The sequence below is a fragment of the Anas acuta genome, chromosome Z, assembly GCF_963932015.1.
Source record: "Anas acuta chromosome Z, bAnaAcu1.1, whole genome shotgun sequence".
NCBI lineage: Eukaryota > Metazoa > Chordata > Aves > Anseriformes > Anatidae > Anas > Anas acuta.
Genome location: NC_089017.1, coordinates 24,409,918 through 24,433,926, shown reverse-complemented (window position 1 = coordinate 24,433,926; position 24,009 = coordinate 24,409,918). Strand labels below are relative to the sequence as shown.

The following is a 24,009-nucleotide window of genomic DNA, read 5'->3' as shown; positions in this document are numbered from 1 at the left end:
GGAGGGAGGTAATATGTGTGTGTGTGTATATACATGCATTTCTGTGGATGCTTTCCAGTCCTACGACTAGAATAAGAAATAAAAGAAAGCAAAATTTGTGAAAATGTGCACTTTTTCCAAGCCAGTAGATGGCACAACAAGGAGCATCCTTAGGAGCCTTTTACATTAAAAGGCAAAATGAACTTGAAAAATTTAGGACATTAGTTTTCAACAGAATTATGACCAAGCAAGCTTTTTTGTTTATCTCAGAAAATGGCCACTTACAATATATCTCATTTGAACTGTACTTACCTTCCTTAAAGTAAGATTGCTGATTTGATGTTTTTGACCTCTTTTATTTATTTATTTATTATTTTATTTATTTATTTAATCTCAGGTTTCCTTTAGGATTTGTTCAATTTGAAGTTTTTCACCTTAAAATGATGTTTTTGGTCTATAGGTCTGTATCAATTTAGTAAAGAAATAAGCCAAATTAGTTTCCAAATTAAAATAATACTGATCAAAAAAAAAGTCCTTGTATAACAAAGATACATTTATATTTGTTATATATATATATTATATATATATATTCGTTCTATAACAAATATATATGTATTTGTTATATATATATAATAAATTTGTTTATATATTTGCTAATATATACATTTGTTAATATATACATGTAACAAAGGTAAAATTCATTTTGTGTCACCCATCTTAACGTTAACAGTGTTAGCCTCTTACAAGAGTTTAGTGTTTCTAAAACAGAATTTCTTGTTGCCTTATAATTTCTCAAAGTTAACTAGCTATGTAGGTTCTAGTACTTTTGATTTTTAACACAAGAGGCTGTGGTATGTTTTCTTGAGTTAAGGTAGGTTACAAAGATGAAGGCTACTATTGTCTCTGAAGTCAAACATTTGCAGTAAAACTTTGAGTGGAACAAAAGTAACTATTTCTCATATGGAACCTAACAGTTACACTATCCATATAGGCTAGTTTAATTTCAGTTTTAATTTCAATTTCAGGCTAGTTAATTTCTGTTTTCCTGGCGTAGGATTTAATTGAAACAGAATGCAAGTGCAGATAAAAATTTTCTGCATACATATTGGAAAGCAGTGGTAGACAATTAGCAGAATTATGCTATGGCTTTCTAGAAATCCTGCCCAGATGATTTACTGGGAGCAGTTATTGAGCAATCCTACAGTGTCTCTTTGCTCCAGAATGTCTACAGCCTCCAGATGCAAGAACTAAGACACTTATTAAGTATGAACTTTTATTTTCTATTGTCAACAAGTTTTAGAACTGTGTAAGAAAACATTTGACCTTGACACTGATCTGTGTGAATAAATAGATGATCTAGCAAGAAAACCCATAATATGTGTTAACACTCTTACATTGCTTGGCTTCATATTGAACTTGTACTTTTCTAGTGGTCACATATTTGTGCTGTCATGATGCTAACAGGACATAACATGGCTCTGAATGTGCAAGAAAATATAAATTTTTGGCTATTCCTTTAAAAAGTTAGTATAATGTGTAGGTTGCTGTAGACAGGTCATATTTAGCTCTTCCAATGCCAACTTAACATATGAACAACAAAAACACATGGAAGACTACTGGCTTGTTTCCTGCTTGACAAATACAGCTTAGTAAAATTAATACACAAACAGCTGAATAACAAAGATTACTCCTTAGCTGTATAGTGAAAAGAAAAACACATTTATAAATCTTTAACACATTTCATGTGGAGCAATTCCACTCAGTGAAACATAGCAGTATTCAGAGTTCCACATCCCTTTTTTGTTTGTTTGTTTGTTTGTTTTGTTTTGTTTTGTTTTGTTTGTTTTGCTTGTTTGTTTGTTTTATAAATAGAGAAGGAACAGATCTAACCCGCACTGAAAGAATAGACTGTAACCAATATCTCCTTTATGAATGGAAATGCTGTACTATGTGGACAGCATTACTAGAGTACATTAAGCCCTCTTTCCCAAAAAATGAAATTTAAACTCTGATTTGATGACATAACTGGCATGTTTGAGTGACTAGAGGAACCCGGTCTTTGCTGAAGATTTATTGGATTTAATGTGAGTACATATACACAGGCTTTGATGTTAGTGAAATCCTGCCTAATGTAGTTTGGAAACAAACTAATCGTGTTTGAAAAATTCAAAACTACATCTCTTCTAACCAACAATGTTCATAAACAGATGTTTTCCTTGATGGCATCAGATTTCTACTAAACAGGAGTAATGCTGAAGAAGTGAGCCAGGTTGTACAAAAACATGCAGATCTTGGATAAAACACAGACTGTTTAGAAAAACATAAAACAAATGATCCTTTCTTTTAAGGAAACATTTTCTTTGGAAGTATGTCATACATCAAACCAACAGCATGTCTCTGGTCTTGGACTTAAATATAATCACATTGAAAACTGAAGAATGTAGAAATCTTACTCCCTTCTAATTACTTCTGCTTGTATCATTTAATCTCGAGTAATTATTTAGTTATACCTAAAAAGCTAATGTAACATTAGAATTTCAATCCAGTTTTCTGAAAGTGATGAACATTAGTTGATTATCGCAAGCGTAAAACAATTATAAATTATGACTGACAGTGTGTTGTTTTGTGTATTAGAAAAAATCACCACATTGTGATAATGGGAAAGGCTCAGATTTCCAAATATAAAACCTGTCAAGTCTTCCATGCAACTGAGCTATTAAAGTTGAAAAATTATCATTTAGAACAAACATTTCACACAGGGAACTTAAAAGCAGGCTGAACAGTTGATTGTTAACTTTGGGCTAAGTTGCAGCACACTGAAAATCTCTGTGCTCAGCATGGCAAAATTTTCAGTTACTGATTTCATCATTCAGCAAGATAACTTTCTAATGTTAGAGTTCTCCCAAATAGATTGGCAAGTTTTCAGTTCTGGTGTGATTGTACTGGTGCTCAGCTGAGTGATCAAGAGGGAAATGTATTGCTGCCATAATGACAGGATTTTTGTGCTGGGATATAATTTATACAGAAGTCAAGGAGAGCATCCAATGTCTTTTACAGCCAGTTGATAACTCTACAGTCTACCTGCAAGTGAGATGCATTATCTTTGGAAGAGGACAAGAAACGGACTGCAGCAGTTAGATCTGGTCAACTATTATTTCAGATTTATAGCTTTTTTTAACTGAAGATAAATTTTTATGGCTGCATTGGATGGTTGGTTTATTTGCTTGTTTTTGATATTACCTGTCTTTTCATTGTTCTGTTTCTTCAAGTAAGTGTGAAAACTCAGATTTCCCTGCCCTTGACAAAATGTAAAGCACTTGTTGCAATTAAAACTTTTTGTTAAAGGTGTCTATAAAAATAGGCAAAAACATTTGACTGAGAATTTTTTTTTAACCTCAATATTTTTGTAGAAAAAAAAAAAAAAAAAAAAAGAATGCCTTGATCAGATGCAGTTGAACAAGACTGTTTTGTTTTGTTTTGTTTTTGCCAGCTGTGTTGCTCCCCAAAAGGTCACAGCTTATGTCAGCCCTGTTAATCATAGAATCATTCAGGTTCGAAAAGACCTCTAAGATCATCTAGTCCAACCTTTAACCCAGTGCTGCCAAGTCCACCATTAAACCACATCACTAAGCTCTAATCTACATGTTTTTGAAGACATGAAGATGGTAACTCCACCACTTTCCTGGGCAGCCAGTTCCAACACTTCACAACCCTTTCAGTAAAGATTTTTTTTGTAATATCCAACCTAAACCTTCCCGGTGCAACTTAAGGCCATTTCCTTGGTGCTTGGAAGAAGAGACCAATAACCATGCTGCTATAGCCTCATTTGAGGTAATTGTACCATGTGATATGGTCTCCCCTGAGCCTCCTCTTCTCCAGACTAAACAACCCCAGTTCCCTCAGCTGCTCCTCATAGGACTTCTGTTCCAGGCCCTTCACCAGCTTCATAGGCCTTCTCTGGACATGTCCAGAGCATGCACCTCAATGTCCTTCTTGCAGTGAGAGGCCCAAAACTAAACACAATACTCGAGGTGTGGCCTCACCAGAGCTGAGTACAGGGGGACAATCACTTCCCTAGCCCTGCTGGCCACACTGTTTCTTATACAAGCCAGGATGCTGTTGGCCTTCTTGGCCACCTGAGCACACTGCTGACTCATATACAGCCGCCTATTGACCAATACCACCAGGTCTCTTTCTGCCAGGTAGCTTTCCAGACATTATTTCTCTATCCTGTAGCATCGCATAGGATTGTTGCTCCCCAAGTGCAGGACCCAGCTCTTGGCCTTATTGAACCTCATACAGTTGGCCTTGGCCCATTGGTTTCACCTATCCAGATCCCTCTAGAGCTCTCCTACCCTCAGGCAGATCAATACTTGCATCTAATGGTACAGGCTGATTCCTACCGAGGAAATATCTAAAAAAACATTGATCAGCTGCAGAGCTTTAGACAACAGAGGAAGGAGGACCCAGCATTCACAGCATGAGTTCCCCAGAAGTTGTGTCTAGTTTGGGAAGCAGCTGTGATTCAATGGCTCCTTCTGCTAAAGCAATATTTACACATTTATGGTCCTGCTCTGCTAAGCGGGAGAGTAGAGAACTCCTCTACCCCTTGCTCCCTACCCTTTCTGATGCTGCAGAAGTAATCACTCTTCAATAGCAACGCACATACATATCACATGCAGTGGAGGAAGGTGAAGTTATGCCCAGCACCTTTTATCCGGTGAGGGTTTAAAGACTTATGGTAGTACATTTAGTGGCAATTTGAATTATCAGTATTTGTTTGCAGTTGTACAAATCAGTGTAATACTCTTCAAAAGTCAGATTACAGCTGTCTCCTAGTGTTTGTTTCATGGGTTTTGTTTGGTTTTGTTGTTGATCCTAGTTTTTGTTTGCTTTTAGATTTTGCAAATGCAAAGCAAATTCCCTGAACATTGCAAAAGAGGAAAATGCATGTTACACACTTACACCCAGTTGGCTGTCATTGTTATGCAATGCTTCTAACTAGTGTATAAGTACTTAGCTCACATTTCCTTGCTCTGCTCACTGCTTCATCCATAGTGAGTGCTATTCAATCGTTTAAAAATTTATCATTTTCTTGCTCACAGAAAAAAATGGCATAAGCAAGCAACTTCATACAGGTGACCTCTGTGAATTTATATTCTGTGTGACAGAATCCTTATTTTTAATAGAAGTCAGGTATTTTCATACATATTTTCTTACTAGATTGCATAGAAATTTAATGTTGTATAATGCCTATGAAAAATAATATTAATAAGAATTTGGATCTGGATATATTTGTCATTTAATTTCATATGCACCACATTTCATGAAAAAGCCATGTTACTCATATGAGCAGTATTAACATAATAAATAATGGACAATTGACATTATAAAACCATAAATGCTATTCTGGAAGAAACATTTGGACGTACAGTAGGGTGTAAGTATGGATAATAAATGAAAAGTGTTCAGCAGCTTTCTCCCTGTCTCTCCTTCTCCCTTTCTCTCTTTCTCATTTCTTTCCTCCCTTTCCTCACCATTCTCGCACCCCTGCTGCCCAGTATAATTTAGATTATTTCCAACATAACAAATATACTTCACAAAGTTAATTTACCTTCAGATTTAGTGATGACTCACTCAATTTTTTAACAGAAAGAAGAACATGCAGCATGCACATATGCATATAATCTCTGTGTTACAATCACCACACCTCTGGTGCTTATGATGTGTAAGACCAACTCTCCATTCTCTTGCAACAGTTTTATGCTTCTGCATGTCATCAGAAGTCATTTTAATGAGTATCAGGATCTTGTAGCATAGTAATGGGTCTTTCTGCATTAAGAATCATTCCCTTTTACTCGTATTTCTTCATTTCTAAATACAGGATGGGCAGAAATTCCTCTTCTTGTTTTCCTTCCTCCCCTTAGGAGTTTGCTAGAGGTGCTGAGTTATATTCCAGTTACTTTTACCTGCTCAATTTTCATGGCACCAAAGGGAAGAAGAAGCCTGTTGTATCTGTAATGTTTTCATCTTGGGAGTCTGATGCATGAGTACATGAAGTCCTCCAGCTCTAAGTGAGGCTTCTCTCCATCATGCTGCTTTGCTAAGAATTCTCTGTTCATCATCTTGGGTGACAAGACAAGATATCTATCTGCATCTCAGCCACTGTGGTGCCCCACTTGCATATATTCACAGACCCTGCTTTTTCATACTTCTAAATGCATACACTAACTTATGAGCTGAGACAGCTGTGAGGAACAGGCAAATTTTTTATGTATGTGACTGTAACATGAAGCAGGGTGTTGAGACATGCATCAGTGCCAGCAGCCTGCAGCAGCATCCATCTGCCAGAAACTTTATGCTGCAGTTTTACATGACAGTTAGAACAGCTCCATGGCAGGCCACTGCAGCAAGTCTCCTTTTTTCTTCTTTTGTTTAAAATAGTATTATAGCCTCAGGGTGAGCCCATTCATCCATTTTTATTCAAAGTAAAACTCTTCCTGTTAATTTATTTATTAATTGCTTGCAGAATTACTTTTTTTTTTGCCAGATCAAACAGATACACAGACTTGCTCTTTATGGCTAAAGTACTGTGCAAGTGACTAGGATGTGTGGCATTGTGTAGCCAGTAAACTGTCCCTTTTGACAGCACTCATTTTCAGATCAGTTCAGCCATATTATAAAACAAATGTGATTCTAGTTAGGTTAACAACTTGGTCTCGCGACAGCTTTGGTCCATATAAAGTGGTGCCTCTTCCATCCTGACCATCCTGAGTCATATCACTGCTCGTTGCTCATTCCCAGTACCTCATTTCTACTGCCACTGCCAAAGATGCTTTTCTCATCCTTCAGTGAGCTAGTTAAGGACACCAAACCAGCAGGAAAATGTCTCTATTTTTTTTATAGTACTACTCTGCTGATATAAGAAATTTTTTTATAGTACTACTCTGCTGATATAAGAAATTACAGACATTTGATAAGTCTCCATTATCCATGAATAGGGCAATTCTATCCTTTGCAGCGTATGGCAAGAGATCACATGTAAGTTCATCTGTCCAAGGCCCTACCTGTACAAGTAGCCCTTTTCCTGAGTATACATGTAGTCTTATCAAGCATGAGGAAGTTTCCTTCACAAGATTTGAGAAATACCTACTGTAGTGCTGTAGTGGAAAGATATTTACCATTTTGTAAAAGACAAAGATTCTTCATATGGTCAATTCCTTTATCTAACTCTTCAACATTCCTTTATTACAATTTTTCAATATCTTTGAGTATTTTGTGTTTTATTTCCTTTTTTTTTTTTTTTTTTGTAATCTCTTGTGTTTCAGTTGAGATCAAGCTCAGAGCTTGGCCGGGACATCCTGAATGACTGCCTCACAATCCAGCCCCTCCAGCCAGCCCCATCACCACATGATGTTGCGGATAATACCATGGGACACTCCCCAGGGCCTATGCATGATATTTACTCAGGTATAAAAAAAGATAGGAAAACAGCCTGATATATTATTGCTTGCCTGTGATTATGGATGATTTTGTAAAGTATTCTAAATTTCATATCTATCATATGAGAGTAACAGAATCTGCAAAATCATCTGGAAAGATTTTAAAGAGATTTTTTTTTTGAAGGGAAGGGGGAAAAATTATTTTGTCCATGAAAAAGACCTACCACAATCAAGAAAAAAAATATCTCTATAGGTGTTTGACTTACAGCAATTCACTTCTACAATTGATGTCTACTTGTAGACATCTTGAATTCATTAACCTTCATTTAGTTTTAAAGAGGATGTTATTCCTGTTCATTATGCTTGTATCACATATCAATTTTCTAATAGATCTATATCAGTGAACTTAAATGCTGTGTTATAAACTTTCATATTATGATTATAAATACAAAAATAAACACATTTGTGCTATAAATGTGATAATCCTATTTTTATTGTTTCAGTTAAATACTGAGATTTTCATATTAATATATCTAAATCTATAATACCTGGCTAAATGTGCAATAGCTATTCATGTTTCAGCTAAATATAAAACACTGGAGAAATCATGAGTGAAAATATATCTCAAACTTCAAGACCAGGCAGGATGTTTACATTTTTATGGAGTATTGTAGTAGCTGTAAAAACATCTGTTTTTAACCGTTGAACAGAATGCATTGCATCATCTAGTAGTCCAACTTTTAATTGAGAACCAGATGTAGGAAGTGAGAGAAATGATATGTGGAGTGCTGAAAATGACATATAAAGTGAGCACTTTAATAAGAGGTTTACTTTACTGAGAGGCTTGGAAACATAAAAGTTCTTTAAGTTTTTGTCAAGGATGCCATGAACTACAAAAATTAAAGTTGTCTGTTAAAGTTGTGATATCATAATTTATGCATTAGCTGGCATTACTAGTAGGCTGTTAACCTTTACATGCCTTCATCTGATTATTGTCTGAGTACAGCACCTGCTATCTGAGAGCTAAAGGAAAGTTCAGATTTTAAAGACCTGTTGGTTACCATGGAACCTCTAGTGACATGGTAGTGGTTATATTTGCTTAGTTTGAGATTTGCTTACTTTGCTTCCCACTTTGAGATGAAGTTGGATGGTGAAAAATGTTTATATTAAAAAAAAAAAATAAATTACTGGCATTACCCAGTGTGATGCAAACCTGAGAGTTAGAGAAGAAAAGACTCAGCTTTTCCTTTCTCTTTTTCCTATCAAGTGATTAAGCAGGGTGGAAGCTAGGTGGGGACAGTATGTCAGACAAGTGCAGTACCTACATCTGAGACCAGCTTTTCAGAAATTGAAGACATTCTCACAGAAGATTTTTATTGTAATCCATGTAGCCCTGAGCTCTTTTAGAATTCTGCCTTTCAGACTATGATTCAGAGTTAAAACTCATGCTTCTGGATGAATCTGAACCTAGGCTGATAGCACCTTGAATTAACTGCTGCCCCATGACTTGTCAAGATCCTATGCCAAGTGAAGCAACCATTTCCAGCCAGCTCCTAGCTGACAGTTGTCTGTAGTCCTGATGTCCCATAGACAAATTCTGAGACTGTGTCATACTTTTTGTGATCTCATTCGTGCCTTGCCTTTTAATAGTTAGGGTTAACACAACACTACCAACTGTCGAGACTCTTTGATATATCTTTTTTTTTCTTTTTTTTTCTTTTTTTCTTTTTTTTTTTTCTTGCTTGGCATTGCTTCTATTGTGAAGCAATTTTTGTACTATTAATCAACACACCGTTTTTATCATTAATTTCTCTGTAAGTAATAAACTGTTTTCCTTTACACATGTTAAGAGCTATATATAACTTAACAAATTTCTTCTAGTCTTATTTTCATACTACAGAGAAGATAGTAGTGTTGTTTTACATGTTAGCTTTGGGCATTTTATCTTGAATCCATGTCACTTCATTTTGACAACAGCCTGATGCAGTTGAAATTAATTGTTTCATTAAGCACTCATCAGATCTGCTACATAATAATGTATTATGTGGCAAAGCTAGATAGCTCCAAATGGCAACATTGAAATTATTCATGCCCCTAAGCATGAAAAGCAAAACATGAAAACTTGTGTGCTTGCTTAGAAATTTTACCCTTCCATCTTCTCTGAAAGTAATGTCTCATTTAAATATAAAGAAAAACTTTTGAGACTTTTCTGAACAATAAGGCATGTAACTTTTACAGGGAACTGATAGAATGTAGATCAACTGACTTGCCTGTGCTGCTTTTTAAGTAGAAACGCAAACGGATTTCCATTCTTCCAAAGCATTTAAATCAAAATTTTCTTACTTGCTGGCTGCTTTTCTTATCATTTAAGCACATTTAAAGCAAAGATAGGCTTTCTCCTTTCCTATGAGATCTACAGAATAGATGTTTGGAAACAAACTATTAGAAATATGTAATATTTCTAATTATTATAATGAAAGTAGACAATTAGGTGCCAGTCCATTTCTACTTACAAAAGTGCAACAATGCCTACTGTGATCTCTGTTCCCCAGAACCAGAACCTCTGTTCAGCTACAGAATATATGAACACAGATATATTTAAAAAAAATACAATGATAATCTTCTTCATTACATAACTTAAGACTGCGTAATGCTTGTCTGATCTTGTGGCCTTTGTGATTTCCTAACAGCAATCTGAACTGAGTGTAATCTTATTAATGCAGTGAGGTAACATGAGTAATCTTTTGATTACAATAAGCACAAAATTACTGAAAATACAGCCAACGTTAAATCAATTTGTCTTTATAGAATGCTATATAGAAATAGCCTCATCTTTTTTTAAGAAAATAAAATTAATATCCAAAAGCATATGATTATGAAGACATGCTTACATGAGGCATAATTTTAAGTAATCACACTTTATCGCCTTTCTGAGTGGCAACAATTATCTTCATTATGATCTGAGTTCTGTGATGGAAATAAAATTTAATTCAAACTAATTAAAGATGTGATCCTGAATATACATAAACATATCCTTAGTTATCCTCACAAGAGTAGGTCTATTGAAGTCAGTGAGCCTTACATATTAACAGGTATAAAGTTAAGCAGCTATACATACTCTTCTATGGATAAGCATAATATTTTGTAAAACAGAAATTCAAAGTCCGTTCCTAATAAAATGCAAAAATTATGGTGGAATGTAGGGTTTTGTTTTTAAGAATACTTAGGCTTACTCAGGTGTGAAGATCTGAGCGATTCAGTAATAATAACACACAAATGAAGATCTTTCTACTGTGAACTCATTATTGGCATACTTAGTATACTGCAGTATAAAATTCTTAAGGCTGAAAGAATCACAAATTATGCAGTACATTTTTTTTTATATTTTTATAGAGCTGTTCAGTTAGAACTTGGCCATTCCATATTAAAATTAAATAGGAATGTGCCATATATAAATAGTTACTGACTATCACACTCCAATTTGCCCTGAAGCAAGCAAATGATGTTACTATAGCTTCTCAAGTGTATGATTTTAAGTTGGAAATTCAAATTTGATTCGGAAATGTACTAAAAGTTTTGCAATGAGTTTCTAACTATATTTTAAATAATGTCTTATACTCCAATACCATGAAATTTCCACCTAAATACTTTCATACCTGTGACTTGAGAAAATCATTACTTAAATACCATTTATTTGTGTGGGTTACTCCCACTCCTACGCCCCAAAGAAATTGTAAAGAGCTAGGTGCTCTACACATGTAATAAGTAAGAATCCTTTCCCAAAGGAATTTCAATCTAAGGTAATGATACGCAGTAGATAGATTCAACAGGCAGGTAGAGAATAGAGGAAGTATACAGGGAAAATGAAATAATTTTATAAATTCTTCCAGTGTGGGAGTTCCCTAACCATTAAGGAACAGCATGTGAGATTTCTGAGGGGAATGTAGTCTGTTAAAGCCAATAACACTGGCATTGGATAGCTCAGTACTGGAAGAAAAGAAGAATGTAAAAGAACTACTGAGACACGAATGGTCATTACAACAAAAACCAGTTGTATTTGATGCATAAGGAATGCAGAAGAGGAGGTGATGTATAGTGACCAACAATTAAGGGGATCTCTATTGTCACCTTTTTGACTGAATTTAAGTATAGCATATGTATTCAGAATTCTTAGTATATGTAATGTACTACCAGGTAGGACCATACACAAATTACAGTGGATGGAAAAGTGTTAATGTTATTTTTGTACCTATTTTAATGAAGATATTTTCTTTCCCATCAGACTCCCTCTACTCTCCAGTTTTACTTCTGAGTTTATACTTTTCATTTTGAGAGAGCTGAATGGTTTTTCAAAAATTGGAATGATTGAGTTTACATTGTGAAAGAGAGAACGTTCACTGATGAATTGGCATAAACAGCGTAAGCAACAAAGCAGATGCACTTTTTCTAGTTCTGTTCTTCAAGATGAGATGGAACTTAGGAAACTGCAGTCCTCTGAAACAAAGAATCTGTCTTGAAAAGTGATGTACGGCAGGAAGAACCTTAGATCTAAATTCTGATGTCATGGCAGGAAGAACTTTAAATCCCAATCCAGACCTTACTTCATTGCTTCAGGGATTTCACAATTTCTTAATCACAGATAAGAAAACTATGAAAGTTTCCAGTATGTCCACCTTTTTTAGCTAATGATCAGTCCAAGTCCCCATCATTGGAAGGACGAGGCAAAAAGGCTATACTAAATGTTTGTCATGAACACTTCAGAGATCAAAGAATGTTCAAAAATTACAACCACAAGACTTTCCTTATTTGTATTGTAGTCAGCTTTGGGAATAGCAATTGGGAGGCTTTTAGCAAAAAACTATTTTAATATTTTTGTCAGTGGTCTATAAATTAACTCTAAGTTAACTCTGATATTTTCATTGACTCAGTTAGTAATCCTCTGATGGCTTGTTAATTTTTCTTCTGGTTTTCTAAGCTGTTAAGTAGAGAAAAAGAGTCTTAGTAAACTGTGTGGTGTCTCAGGACAATATTTATTTGTGAAGGATCTTTATCACAAAACCACTATGTGTTCTAAGTGCTTACTTTTCTAAGTATTTAAGGTAAGTTGTCCCAAAAGAAATTGATTGGTTAAACAGGTCTCCAAATTACAAGACTGGATTTGTGTACCAGGGGCTTCCCTATATTTGTTTGCTTCTTCTACACAAGTATATTGAGGAGATAGTCTAAATACTCCAGATTTCTGAGTGCCTCCTATACTTGGGTGCTTTCTATATCTCTGATCTGTCTACAGAACATCTGGACAAGGATTCAGAGACCTTCAGTGCTGATGGTCCATCCATTGGACCTACTTTGGAGACAGGTTTATCTTGTACTGTAATTTTGACTTCTGCTCTCTTTCTTAATGCACAGTAGCCGCTTAAGTCCCATGGATGCTGGAATCTTCAGATTCTCAGAAACCTTCCTGTGCAGGTTTATTAGAGCACGGGAGGCATGTTTTACATTTGCTGGGCTTACCACATAAGGATCAGCACAGCACATGCACAAATTTCTGTCCAGAAAATCACATAGAGAAGTATATGCTCCCTAGGGGAGAAAAAAGGGAGGAATATATGAAAGGGATGCTCCAAAGTGCAAAAAGCATTTCAGATTCTTCCTTCTGTGCACTACCAAATTCCTTGTTCACAAGGACAGCATAAATGTTCCTGGAAGAACTAGGAAGTTAAATACAGTAATTAAAAAAGCCAATCTTGCAAATTAATAAGTATGTAATTTTAATCGGCTCTGAGCTATGAAATGAAATCTTCACACCGTTATTCCTGTATGGTCTGATTCTCAGACCTCCAAATTCATGGTGGCAGTGATAAGAGGAGAGGTGTTTTGGGGGTAGAAATTGACAGAGTTCTTATTTGGTAGTACTAAATCCAAGCTAGTAAATTATACCATGGTTGATAATTTGCAAAGAGAAGTGTGATTATTCTTGTTTTAAAAATGTTCCACGAAATTATAGGTTTCTGGCTCCATAGAAAATAAAAATAAAAAATTAAGCATTGGATTCTGAAACTTTTAATGTGATGCTTCTGTGAGATTTTTTAAAGGAACCTTATTCAGCATCTGCTTTTTCTGTCTTATCCACCTAATTTATTCCTATATATATGAGAATTCATGTGAGTTTAGCTTCTCATAAAGAAAATATCTTTACAGAGGTATTCTCTTGGAAATTAATTATGTTTTGTTAAATGAGTTTGTGATGGTACTCCAGAAATGAAAACTTGACCCCCTCCTTCTCTGTGACTGTAATTGATTGATCTTTGTGGCTATAATCCAGCCCAAGGCTCATAGTCAGGATGAATGCATCTTTAAATCATGATGCAGCTTGAGCTATGGAAGGCCCACAGAAGAACAGTAGCCACAAGTCTTTGTGGTTTTGTGGTGTTTTTTTTTTGTTTGTTTGTTTGTTTTGGTTTGGTTTGGTTTGGTTTGGTTTTTCCATGAATGTCTTACCTGTTCCTCTGATCTCTGACATAGCTCTTATTTTACACTCTGTAGTATCCAATCATCAGAAGCAGAAACAAATGCAGAATTCCTGGGAAACATATCCAAAAGGTACTACTGTAGTAGATAGGCTATGATGGTGGATGTTGCAGTGGGCATTGGGTTGCTCTGTTTTAGAAAAAGAAGCTTCTGCAGATAGCAGGTGGTTGCCCATTCCTGGCTGCAGGTAGCCTTTTCCAAAGGGCAGAGTTACCAGATCTCTGGCAGTGCTGATGGAACCTGTGTTACCACAGCAGCCTGGTCTAGCTAGAAACATGCAGTCACAACTTAGAAAGTACCTGCCTGAAATCCTCACCTTCAGCTAGGACAAGGAAGAACAACTGCCACCTTAGGCTGGAAACCCGTTTATAGTCCAGCCTTTTCTACCACAGCCTTATCTACCACAGTCTTGAAATAAATTGTTTTTAACATTAAGATCACAGTACTGGAAAAATCAAGTTGTTGTATTTTCTTGCACATTTCTCATTGAAAAAAATGCAGGTTACTCCATATTTTCTATATCAAGGAGTAATTAAAATTCTCTCTTCTTTTACTTAAATAAAAAGTTTATTTTGAATTTCCTGCTTAATGTTAAATAGTCTCTCTACTTATTCTGTCAGAACGTAAATTTATTTTTCAATATTTTCTCCCATGCTGCATGTAAGCATGAAATGGTAACTTCTAAAGAGCACTCTTTTCTTTCCCTCTGCATTCATCTTGATGCTACTCCAAGAGACAGAAGTGAAGAGAGCAGTTTTAGGGGTGCAAGACGAAAGTAAAAAACAAGCAAAAAATGCTATTTTCTGCTTATCTTAGAGAGGTTCTTTCCCAGTCCTTTCTTACTGAGTTACCTCTCTGACTTAAAGTATCTTTCATATCACTGTGGGATCTGCATCCTCTGTGTCTTTCCAAGATTTGGGAAAGGCCTTCAACTATCAGATGTCTGATGTCACTTGCATTGTCATTGGGAGGCTCTGGCCAAAATAAGATTTAACAAACAGTAGGGGCTAGTGCAGAGGGCAGCCATAGGTGTTTTTGTTGGCCAACCTTGCCACATGGTAGGGCAGTCTCCGTTTCTCCAGCTTTGCCCAACAGTGTGGCTAATGCCTACTTTCCCTAAATTTTAACAGTGTCTGTATTAGATATTTTTACTCAAAATTTTCATCCATCTCCACCATTTTCTGTCATCTCTACCAGCTGAAACATGTCCAGGACTGCTCTGTAATGAGGTTACAGTATAATTACACTCTTGAAACTTTCCTTAACTCTGCTGTAGCCTGTTGAGTACTCAGTGTCACATAGGTTGGCTCATGAGGAGGAACAGAGGCATTACAAAGATATGCTGAGGACTCGGGAAATGAGATGAACTTCTCAACGTTTTGATCTTGGGTACCAACATTCAAAATTGTTACCTGAAAAGTCATTTTCTTGCAGAGGGGTTTGTGGTGGGGTTAGTCTTAAATCAGTGTTTGTTCTACAGCATCGATGCAGGTATTTTAGCCATAGGAAGACCTGTTATGAGTTCACCTTTTGGCAAAACTGATTTAAATTTTAGGATTTTGTGAATAAAATTGAATCATTAGCTCCAACATACTCACTAGCATAATGTAAGCTTTACAGATTTAATTTTATACTATAAACTAGGCCTAAACAAAACTTATTTTTAGAAAACACCACAAAACGGAGGACTAAGGAGAATCTCCGTCTTTTACTGGATGCGGGGGGAAACCTTGTTACAAAAGATGAGGAAAAGGCAGAGGTGCTTAATGCCTTCTTTGCCTCAGTCTTTAGCAGCAATACCAGTTGTCCTCTGGATACCCAGTACCCTGAGCTTAGTGAAGGGAATGGGGAGCAGCATGTGGACTTCATTATCCATGAGGAAATGGTTGGCGACCTGCTACGGCACTTGGATGTGCCCAAGTCAATGGGGCCGGATGGGATCCACCCAAGGATACTGAGAGAACTGGCAGAGGAGCTGGCCAAGCCACTTTCCATCATTTAATCGGCAGTCCTGGATGTTGGGGGAGGTCCCAGTTGACTAACAGCTAGCAAACATGACACCCATCTACAAGCAGGGCTGGAGGGCAGACCCGGGGAACTATAGGCCTGTCAGTTTGACCTCAGTGCCAGGGAAGCTTTTGGAGCAGATCCTCTTGAGTGTCATCACACGGCACTTACAGGGCAAGCGGGTGATCAGGCCCAGTCATGCAACTTGACGAACCTGATCTCCTTCTATGACAAAGTGACACGCTTAGTGGATGAGGGAAAGGCTGTGGATGTGGTCTACCTTGACTTCAGTAAGGCTTTTGACACAGTTTCCCATAATATTCTCCTCAAGAAATTGGCCGGTCATGGCTTGGACTGGTGTACGCTTTGTTGGGTTAGAAACTGGCTGGATAGCCAGGCCCAAAGAGTTGTGGTGAATGGAGTCAAATCCAGCTAGAGGCTGGTCACTAGTGGTGTCCCCCAGGACTCGGTACTGGGGCCAGTCCTCTTTAATATCTTTATCGATGATCTGGATGAGGGCATTGAGTGCACCCTCGGTAAGTTTGCAGATGACACCAAGTTAGGTGCGTGTGTGTCGCTTTGTTTGAGGGTAGGAAGGCTCTGCAGGAGGATCTGGGTAGGCTGGACCAATGGGCTGAAGTTCAACAAGGCCAAGTGCCGGGTCCTGCACCTGGGGCATAACAACCCCAAGCAGAGCTACAGGCTGGGAGATGAGTGGTTGGAAAGCTGCCTGACAGAGAAGCACCTGGGAGTGATGGCTGACAGTTGGCTGAATATGAGCCAGCAGGGTGCTCAGGTGGCCAAGAAAGCCAACAGCATCCTGGCTTGTATAAGAAGCAGTGTGGCCAGCAGGGCTAGGGAAGTGATTGTCCCCCTGTACTTGGCTCTGGTGAGGCCGCACCTTGAATACTGTGTTCAGTTTTGGGCCCCTCGCTACAAGAAGGACATGGAGGTGCTTGAGTGAGTCCAGAGAAGGGTGACCAAGCTGGTGAGGGGCCTGGAGAACAAGTCTTACGAGGAGCAGCTGAGAGAGCTGGGCTTGTTCAGCCTGGAGAAGAGGAGGCTCAGGGGCGACCTTATTGCTCTCTGTAGATACCTTAAAGGAGGCTGTAGCTAGGTGGGGGTTGGTCTGTTCTTCCACGTTCCTGGTGACAGGACGAGGGAGGATGGGCTAAAATTGCGCCAGGGGAGCTTTAGGTTGAATGTTAGGAAGAACTTCTTTACCGAAAGGGTTGTTAGACATTGGAATGGGCTGCCCAGGGAAGTGGTGGAGTCACCATCCCTGGAGGTCTTTAAAAGACGTTTAGATGTAGAGCTTAGGGATATGGTTTAGTGGAGGACTGCTTATTGTTAGGTCAGAGGTTGGACTCGATGATCTTGAGGTCTCTTCCAACCTAGATATTCTGTGTGATTCTGTGTGAAAAAGACTGGAAGATACGACAAGCAGTGACAGCTCATTTTCATGTTGTAGACAGCCTACAGGCTGTAACAGGGCTCATAAAATATTCAGGAGTATTTATTTGGCTACCACTCAGTGTGAACATAAACTACCTGAGACAGATTTCATTGAAAATAATTGTGTATCTGGACCTTCAGAAGGATTTGACAATCAGGGTCTTACTGCCTAACTTTAGGAACTTCTGAAAATTAGATTACAGGGTTTGTGGACAATTCATTAGGGCAAAGGGGGGAGTGCTGTAGTGCTTTTAGCTTAATCATTTAGAAGCTTTCCTTATTTGGAAATGCATCCAAAAACCTCCACAGAAACCTATGAATCTTTTAATGCTAGGTTAGCATTTTTGCATATATTACTGGGCAATCTGGGAGAAATAATATTTTGGTTTGGGTTGAGGTCTTTGAGAAATGTCAGGTTTGCAGTTGGGAACACATAGAAGTATTTCACTACTTACAAAGCTATGCTTTGTGTATACCTTATACATGTATATACTTTATATATATATACTTATATATATATACCCTTATATATATACTTATATACCTTATATACTTTTATTTCTATATACCTTTAGTATATCTTTGACATCTTTTATACAGGATGAATCTATAGAAGAATTGCAGCTTATTCAGGCAAAATTCCCAAGACAAAGTGCACAATTTTGTCCTGCCTGGTTTTATGAGAGCATCATTTGGGAGCAACAAAGATTATTTAGTTATTTTTTCTGTCTCTGCCTGATGAAGGTTTTATCTCTCCTTTCGGTTTCAGTGTCTGTGTTTCCCAGCACGCAAACAACTCGAAATGGAACAGTGGCTGGGACTGTGTCTTTGCCTCAGCCCAGCAGCCACCCATCCCCAGCACGTAACGTACAAAGTAGTCCTCTCCATCCTTCTTCCCAGTTACCTCTTCTCTCATCACCGGACTCCGAAAGGTAAGACCACCCCCTGCTTGTTTCACACTGAGCCTGAGTTGGGACTGCCTTCAGATCTGTCAGGACTGGTGGAAATGGACTTGGTGTTCAGAAAGTTGTTGATAGCAGCCACTGGGGAACAATTGCTCTAGGTTTGGGTTTACATGGGAAGGGAGAGTTGAAAGGGACTCCACTATACCAGCCTGATGGTGCCGTGGTGGGCTTTCCATACAACTCCATTTCATGAACTTCCTTCAAACTTCCTTCTGCCTTTATCTCCACCCATGCCCTGGTCAAGGAAAGTCATACTGGCTGGGACACTAAACTTCAAAAGAGCTTGGTAACACCTTACAGAATGGGAACCCCAAGATTCATGTTTCTGTTTACTTGTGGTAGAAGAGTCGTAAATTAATCTCTTTTCTTTCAATATTCTCTTAATACTGACTATTTCTGCAGGAACTTGGCGTTTTTTACTATTATGTAAGAACAAACTTGAATTAATTGATTTTATTTTTAATTCATTGGTTTGAGAGCTTAATTTCTAATCAGGATTTATTTTATGCTGGCTAGGTACAAACCCGTGACTTTGGTTGATTTGATGACTTGAATTTAGATTTTAATGATGTGAAAGCAAATTGCTTGAAAGTAATTTAATTTTAATCTTCAAACACATCTTGAACTATTTTCATAAGCCTTTCAAATTAATTATATAGTGTATGATGTTATAGATCTCCACTTAGTTCACTGAAACAGAAGTCTACCAGATTGCAAGACCGAAGAAGCAGAAGTAAAGATGCTTCCAGTAGAAAAGCCATCAAGGACAGCTATCACACTTCAATGTGAACAAAATAATGACTTCTTACCATATGTATAAGGATACTTAAAAACATTATTTATTTAATCACCCTGTTTTTCATTGTTCTAAATTATAGATTGCAGTATGTTATTAATATATTTTAAAGTGTTTAATCTTCTACCCAGTATCTATAGAAATAGATATCTAATATCTGTATCTATATTTATATCTATATTTATATCTAGATATCTATATCTAGAAATAAATATCTATATATAGAAATCCCAGTAATCTGGAGAGCACACAATTATAATCCTGAGAAAAACATTCACTAGATTTTAATTACTTATATACAAACATATTTCTTTGAGGAAAGCAGTTGAAACTCCATTTTGTATAAGGAAGATGCAAGAGGACAGTGGTTCAGGGAATTGGTAAGAGGTGAAAGTACTTCTCACTTTCAGATGACATAAGTGAATTCAGCCAGTTTTGGGTGAATCTTTCACCCACTCATTGAAAGTTGTTGACACACCTGTCAGAGATTGCCATTCCACAGTGACCTAGTGGTTCAGGCCTTCATCCTCACTTCTGGCCACACATTCTTAAACCTTTACCCTGGCTTTGGCTTTGTGTACAAACTCTGGGGCTGCGTGTACTCTCTTGCCCTGCTTTTATTTACCAGTGTCGTTTTCTGTAGTTTCTGTCAAGTGTGTGACTGGTCTGACGTCCTTATCTAATAACTACCAGAGCATGAGATGACAGACAGGGACAGATCAACAGTTATTACTATTTCATGGTAGAAGACAGTAATCTTCTCGTTAGACCATTTCTGAAGCATTTACACAGGGGAAAACATATCAGGCATATTTACAGAATGACTTAATTCATTAAGTTCTTGAATGGGTTACAGACCTCAGGATGCTACTGTTCTCTACAGAATAGCAATATTAAAAATTATCATGATAAGGCCCTTTCTCATATGTTAGCTGTGTACACTCTCTTCTAAAGGGATTAAGTGCTATTTCCCATCTGTGGAGTTACTCTGTATTAAAAAAAAATATGCCAGTATCTTCACTTGGGCAGTGGGACATATGGCAATTTAAATTCAGAAAAAAAAAAAAAAAAAGTATATTACAGCGGTTTTAGTTTGATTACAGAGCATATAGTAAAAATTAAGACAAATGTTGTTTAAAATAAAAATTAATACAGAGTCTGCATTTTGAATCTAATACGGTTCACTTGCGTAAGGGTCCTACAAGTAGTCTGTCACACCACTTTCTGGATCTGATTGTAGCTGTGAAAATGTGAGTGGAACAAAAGAACATTTTGGTATGCAAAGTGCCTGAAATAGTGTCTTTGAAACATGTAAATTCCCCTGCTTATCCCAATAGAATCATAGAATGGTTTGACTTGGGTGGGACCTTTAAAGGTCCATCAAATCATTGAGATGACCGCAGGCTTTAGGAGCAAAGAGGGGATTTGTCCCCCTCATGGTGTACAGTTCCTGACATGCCACAGGTTGATTCCTGGGTTCATTCCAGAGTTAGGATGGACTGACTGGCACTTGTCCCTGCAATGGCTTACATCTGCTGGAACAAACACAGTCCAAGCTTGCCTAGCAGCTTTTCTGACCCTGGGACCATTCGTATGCCCTTTCCATTACAGACAGCAGACTCAGGCTTGTGAGTGACAGCAGCAAAAAGAAATAATTGCTTTTTCTACCTCTCAGTGGCCATGGGATACAGAAATAATTGCAAGGCTTCTTTTCCATCTTTCTCCACTAAGGTAATGGGAGGGTGAATGTGGACCAAACTGAGCTTTCTAACGTGAGAAACTGAACTAAACATGAGGCACACATCCCTCTGGTTTCATTCTGTGTACAAAGCTCTATGTACTAAATGCAAGTCAAATAGAGAGTTGCAACTTCATTCACTGAAGGAGCAAAACTCAATAATAAAAATGCAGGCTTTCATTTTGTTTCTTCCAGTTCTTAGGTTCTGATCTTCATTGCTCCCCTAGTTTGAGTACTGCAACTGTTCAATGAAGGTAGCAAGTAGTAATAGAAGAAGACATGGGCACTGAGGGAAGCTGAAAAAAATGATCTACTTAAAAAACAGAAAACTAATTCTGTTTTTATGTGGAATAGCTAATGTGCCTCAAAACTGATGATGACAAATGCTTGAAATTATTTCTAATAATTTTGAATAGTAACTTCCTTGGTGGAAAAAAAAAAAAAAAAAAAAAACACCAAAAGGAAAAAAAAAAAACCACAAACACACAAACAAACAAACAAAAAGAAAACCAGTCAACCAACAACAACAACAAAAGAGCATACACGTTTTGCTTTTTAAGACTCACTTTTGTGCAAAGAGTAGCCCATTAATTTACATGAGGCCATGTCTAGCCTTTTTCTTTGGACATGGCATTCTAGATGTTTTTCACCATGCTATGAAGCAGGGCTACTGGTATGTCTCCGAAGCCTGACACATCCTGATTTCACACAAATGTCTGGAGACTACATAAAGCTGGAAAAAGGACTTGAACTGTTCAGTTTAGCATTACTGCAATACTATAAGTTCTGTGACAGTGCTTCTTTTTGCTTATTTGACTGTGTGGTTATATTCCTTTTGTCTTTGCTGTCAAATAGTAAGTAGCTCCAAGCCAGACTTTCAGAAGCAAAAGCCTTTGAATGGTTCTAAACAAGGAGTTGGGACATCTGATCTTCACATGTTACAAAGCCCTTTGTATGGGGTGGCTTGAAGAAAGCCTTTAGTTAGAGACCTTAACAGGGTGGTTTTAAAATCAGTAAAGTAATTTTTTTCTAGCATGAGGCACTTGGGAGGATTGGCTGCTGAGACATTAGCACTTTTTTTCTTAGTGAGCAAATGACACCTTCAAATGACAGACATTAAAGTGTGGAGGTGGCAACAGGTCTGATGCCAAGCCATAGCTGACCTAACAAAGCATGGAATTTTTCTCTATCTTCTGTCCACAATTTCTCTCTTTTCCAAAGGCACTGTTTTCCTCTTTTTTTTTTTTTTAATCTATATACGTATGAAAAAAAAAAAAAAGTTTTCTTATTCATTACAACCACAGCAAATGGCGAGATTTTAAAGGTTTATCTCTGTACCCAGGAAACCTGTATTTTGATGTGCCCTCTCACAGGTTCCTTGCAAAAATTCCACTCTTCTTTCTTCATCTCACTAAATAACTTGTGGTGCTGGTCAGAGGGGCTGTTCTGTCTTCATCTCACTTCTTCTTTGGGCTGGCTGGATGGGTTATACCTTATAGAACAGTTCCTCTGTTCCTAAAGCATGAGGACTTAGCATGAAAAAAAGCATGAAAAGGATTGTTAGACACTTATGAATGACTGATAAGAAGGATATAGAACTAAATTCACTAGTATGTGCAGTTAACTTCCCTTGGACACCGTTAGGATAGAAACTTGCTGTGGAATTATTCCCCTGGAGGATTGTAGGTAGAGCTTTATGAGTGCAAATTTAGAGGCTGAATACAGATGCAGTTGCCTTCATTTCAGTATAGTTTTTAACAAATGTTTTGTGTCCCTAGCAAATAAAATATTCTCTTCACTTGCTTTCATTACTATAGTACAATCTGTTGTTATTATTTTGTTTCTAATCGCCTGCAGGACTTATTTGAAACTACAGAATAACTGAAATTAACCTTTTTCCCAGCAAACTATTAGGTAGGAAAAGTGAAATACAAGATTTGAAGTCCTAACAATCTTTTGCCCGATTCAGAAAAATTCACTTTTCTTCTACAAATTTGAAACATCAAAAGCAGAAATGTGCAAAACCTCTAGGGATATTAAACTGAGAGCTGTTGTCCTGCAGCCCAGTGGGTTGTTTGGTATTTGGGTACATAACATGCTCTTTCTGTTAAAAGGAAAAATTGATTGTGTGAGACATTTTTTCTTGTAACCTAGCTTATTTACCAAGAGATGGTAAAAAGCTTTAAGTCCTTTTTCCTTGAACAGTCAAACAGGTCAAAGAATGGACAGGGTTATTTCTCTTTGACTACAGAAAAGGCTCAGAGTAAATTTACCTTTAGACTTTTTTTTAAAGCAAGTTTACAGCTGTCCTTAACTATGTCCATTCTTGCTTTTAAGTCTGCCTCACTCAATCATTCCCCAGTTCTGGCCCTCTTGTCATCAGCATGCTGGCTCCAATCTTGGACCAAATTTCCTGCTCTCCTTCATCCATAGCAGGAGAGACAGCTATTTAGCTACACAGAGCTCTGTGAAGTCGATGAGATGACAAGTTTTAGAGACAACAAGCAGTGAAGGTACGAGAAGCCCACCAAGAGGTTCGTTTATAAGGAGTATGTCCAGTATTGCTTGACCAATCATGTACTTCCATGAGCTTCCTGAGGCTGGGAGTGTGAAATCAAATGAACAACTGATAGCCTAACCAAAAAAAAAAAAAAAAAAAAAAAAAAAAAAGCAGCCAAGATAATCCTGAGGGGATGACTCTTCAAATTTCCATGGAAAAGCGGAATACCATCAAACAGCCTTAGGGCAGGCATAGTTTTGCAAGGTTATTCTTTTCTTGCTTTTCTTGCTTCTAACCAGCTAGAACAGTGACAACTTGAGATTACATGATACCTACCTCTACTGTCTTGGCTTGCAATGAGAGTTCTGTCTGGTGGGAAGTTAAATAAAAAAGGGCTTCTCTCCACCCAGCTCTCTGTGTTTACTCCACCAACAAAAAATATCCCTTCAGCACTTTGATGACCATCCAATTCAGCAAAGCCAGTTCTTTAGTCAAGGAGTCTCAGTGCATTTGATGTTCTGGGTGAAGAACACCTTTTACATATGCTTGCTAAGACATAAAAGATTGTTTCCCCACCACATCAAACACTTCACAGG

At 37.4% G+C, this 24,009-nt stretch overlaps 1 protein-coding gene across 5 annotated transcripts in view; it reads left to right on the top strand.

The window, feature by feature from the left end:
* The window catches only part of GLIS3 (GLIS family zinc finger 3), a 181,453-nt gene that overhangs the window by 139,141 nt on the left and 18,303 nt on the right, over window positions 1–24,009 (top strand). For all 5 annotated transcript variants that reach the window (XM_068667942.1, XM_068667944.1, XM_068667945.1 and 2 more), the window contains 2 exons: window positions 7,308–7,449; window positions 18,184–18,346. In XM_068667942.1, the coding sequence (XP_068524043.1) occupies window positions 7,308–7,449; window positions 18,184–18,346 (305 nt within the window). The remainder of the gene's footprint in view (window positions 1–7,307; window positions 7,450–18,183; window positions 18,347–24,009) is intronic.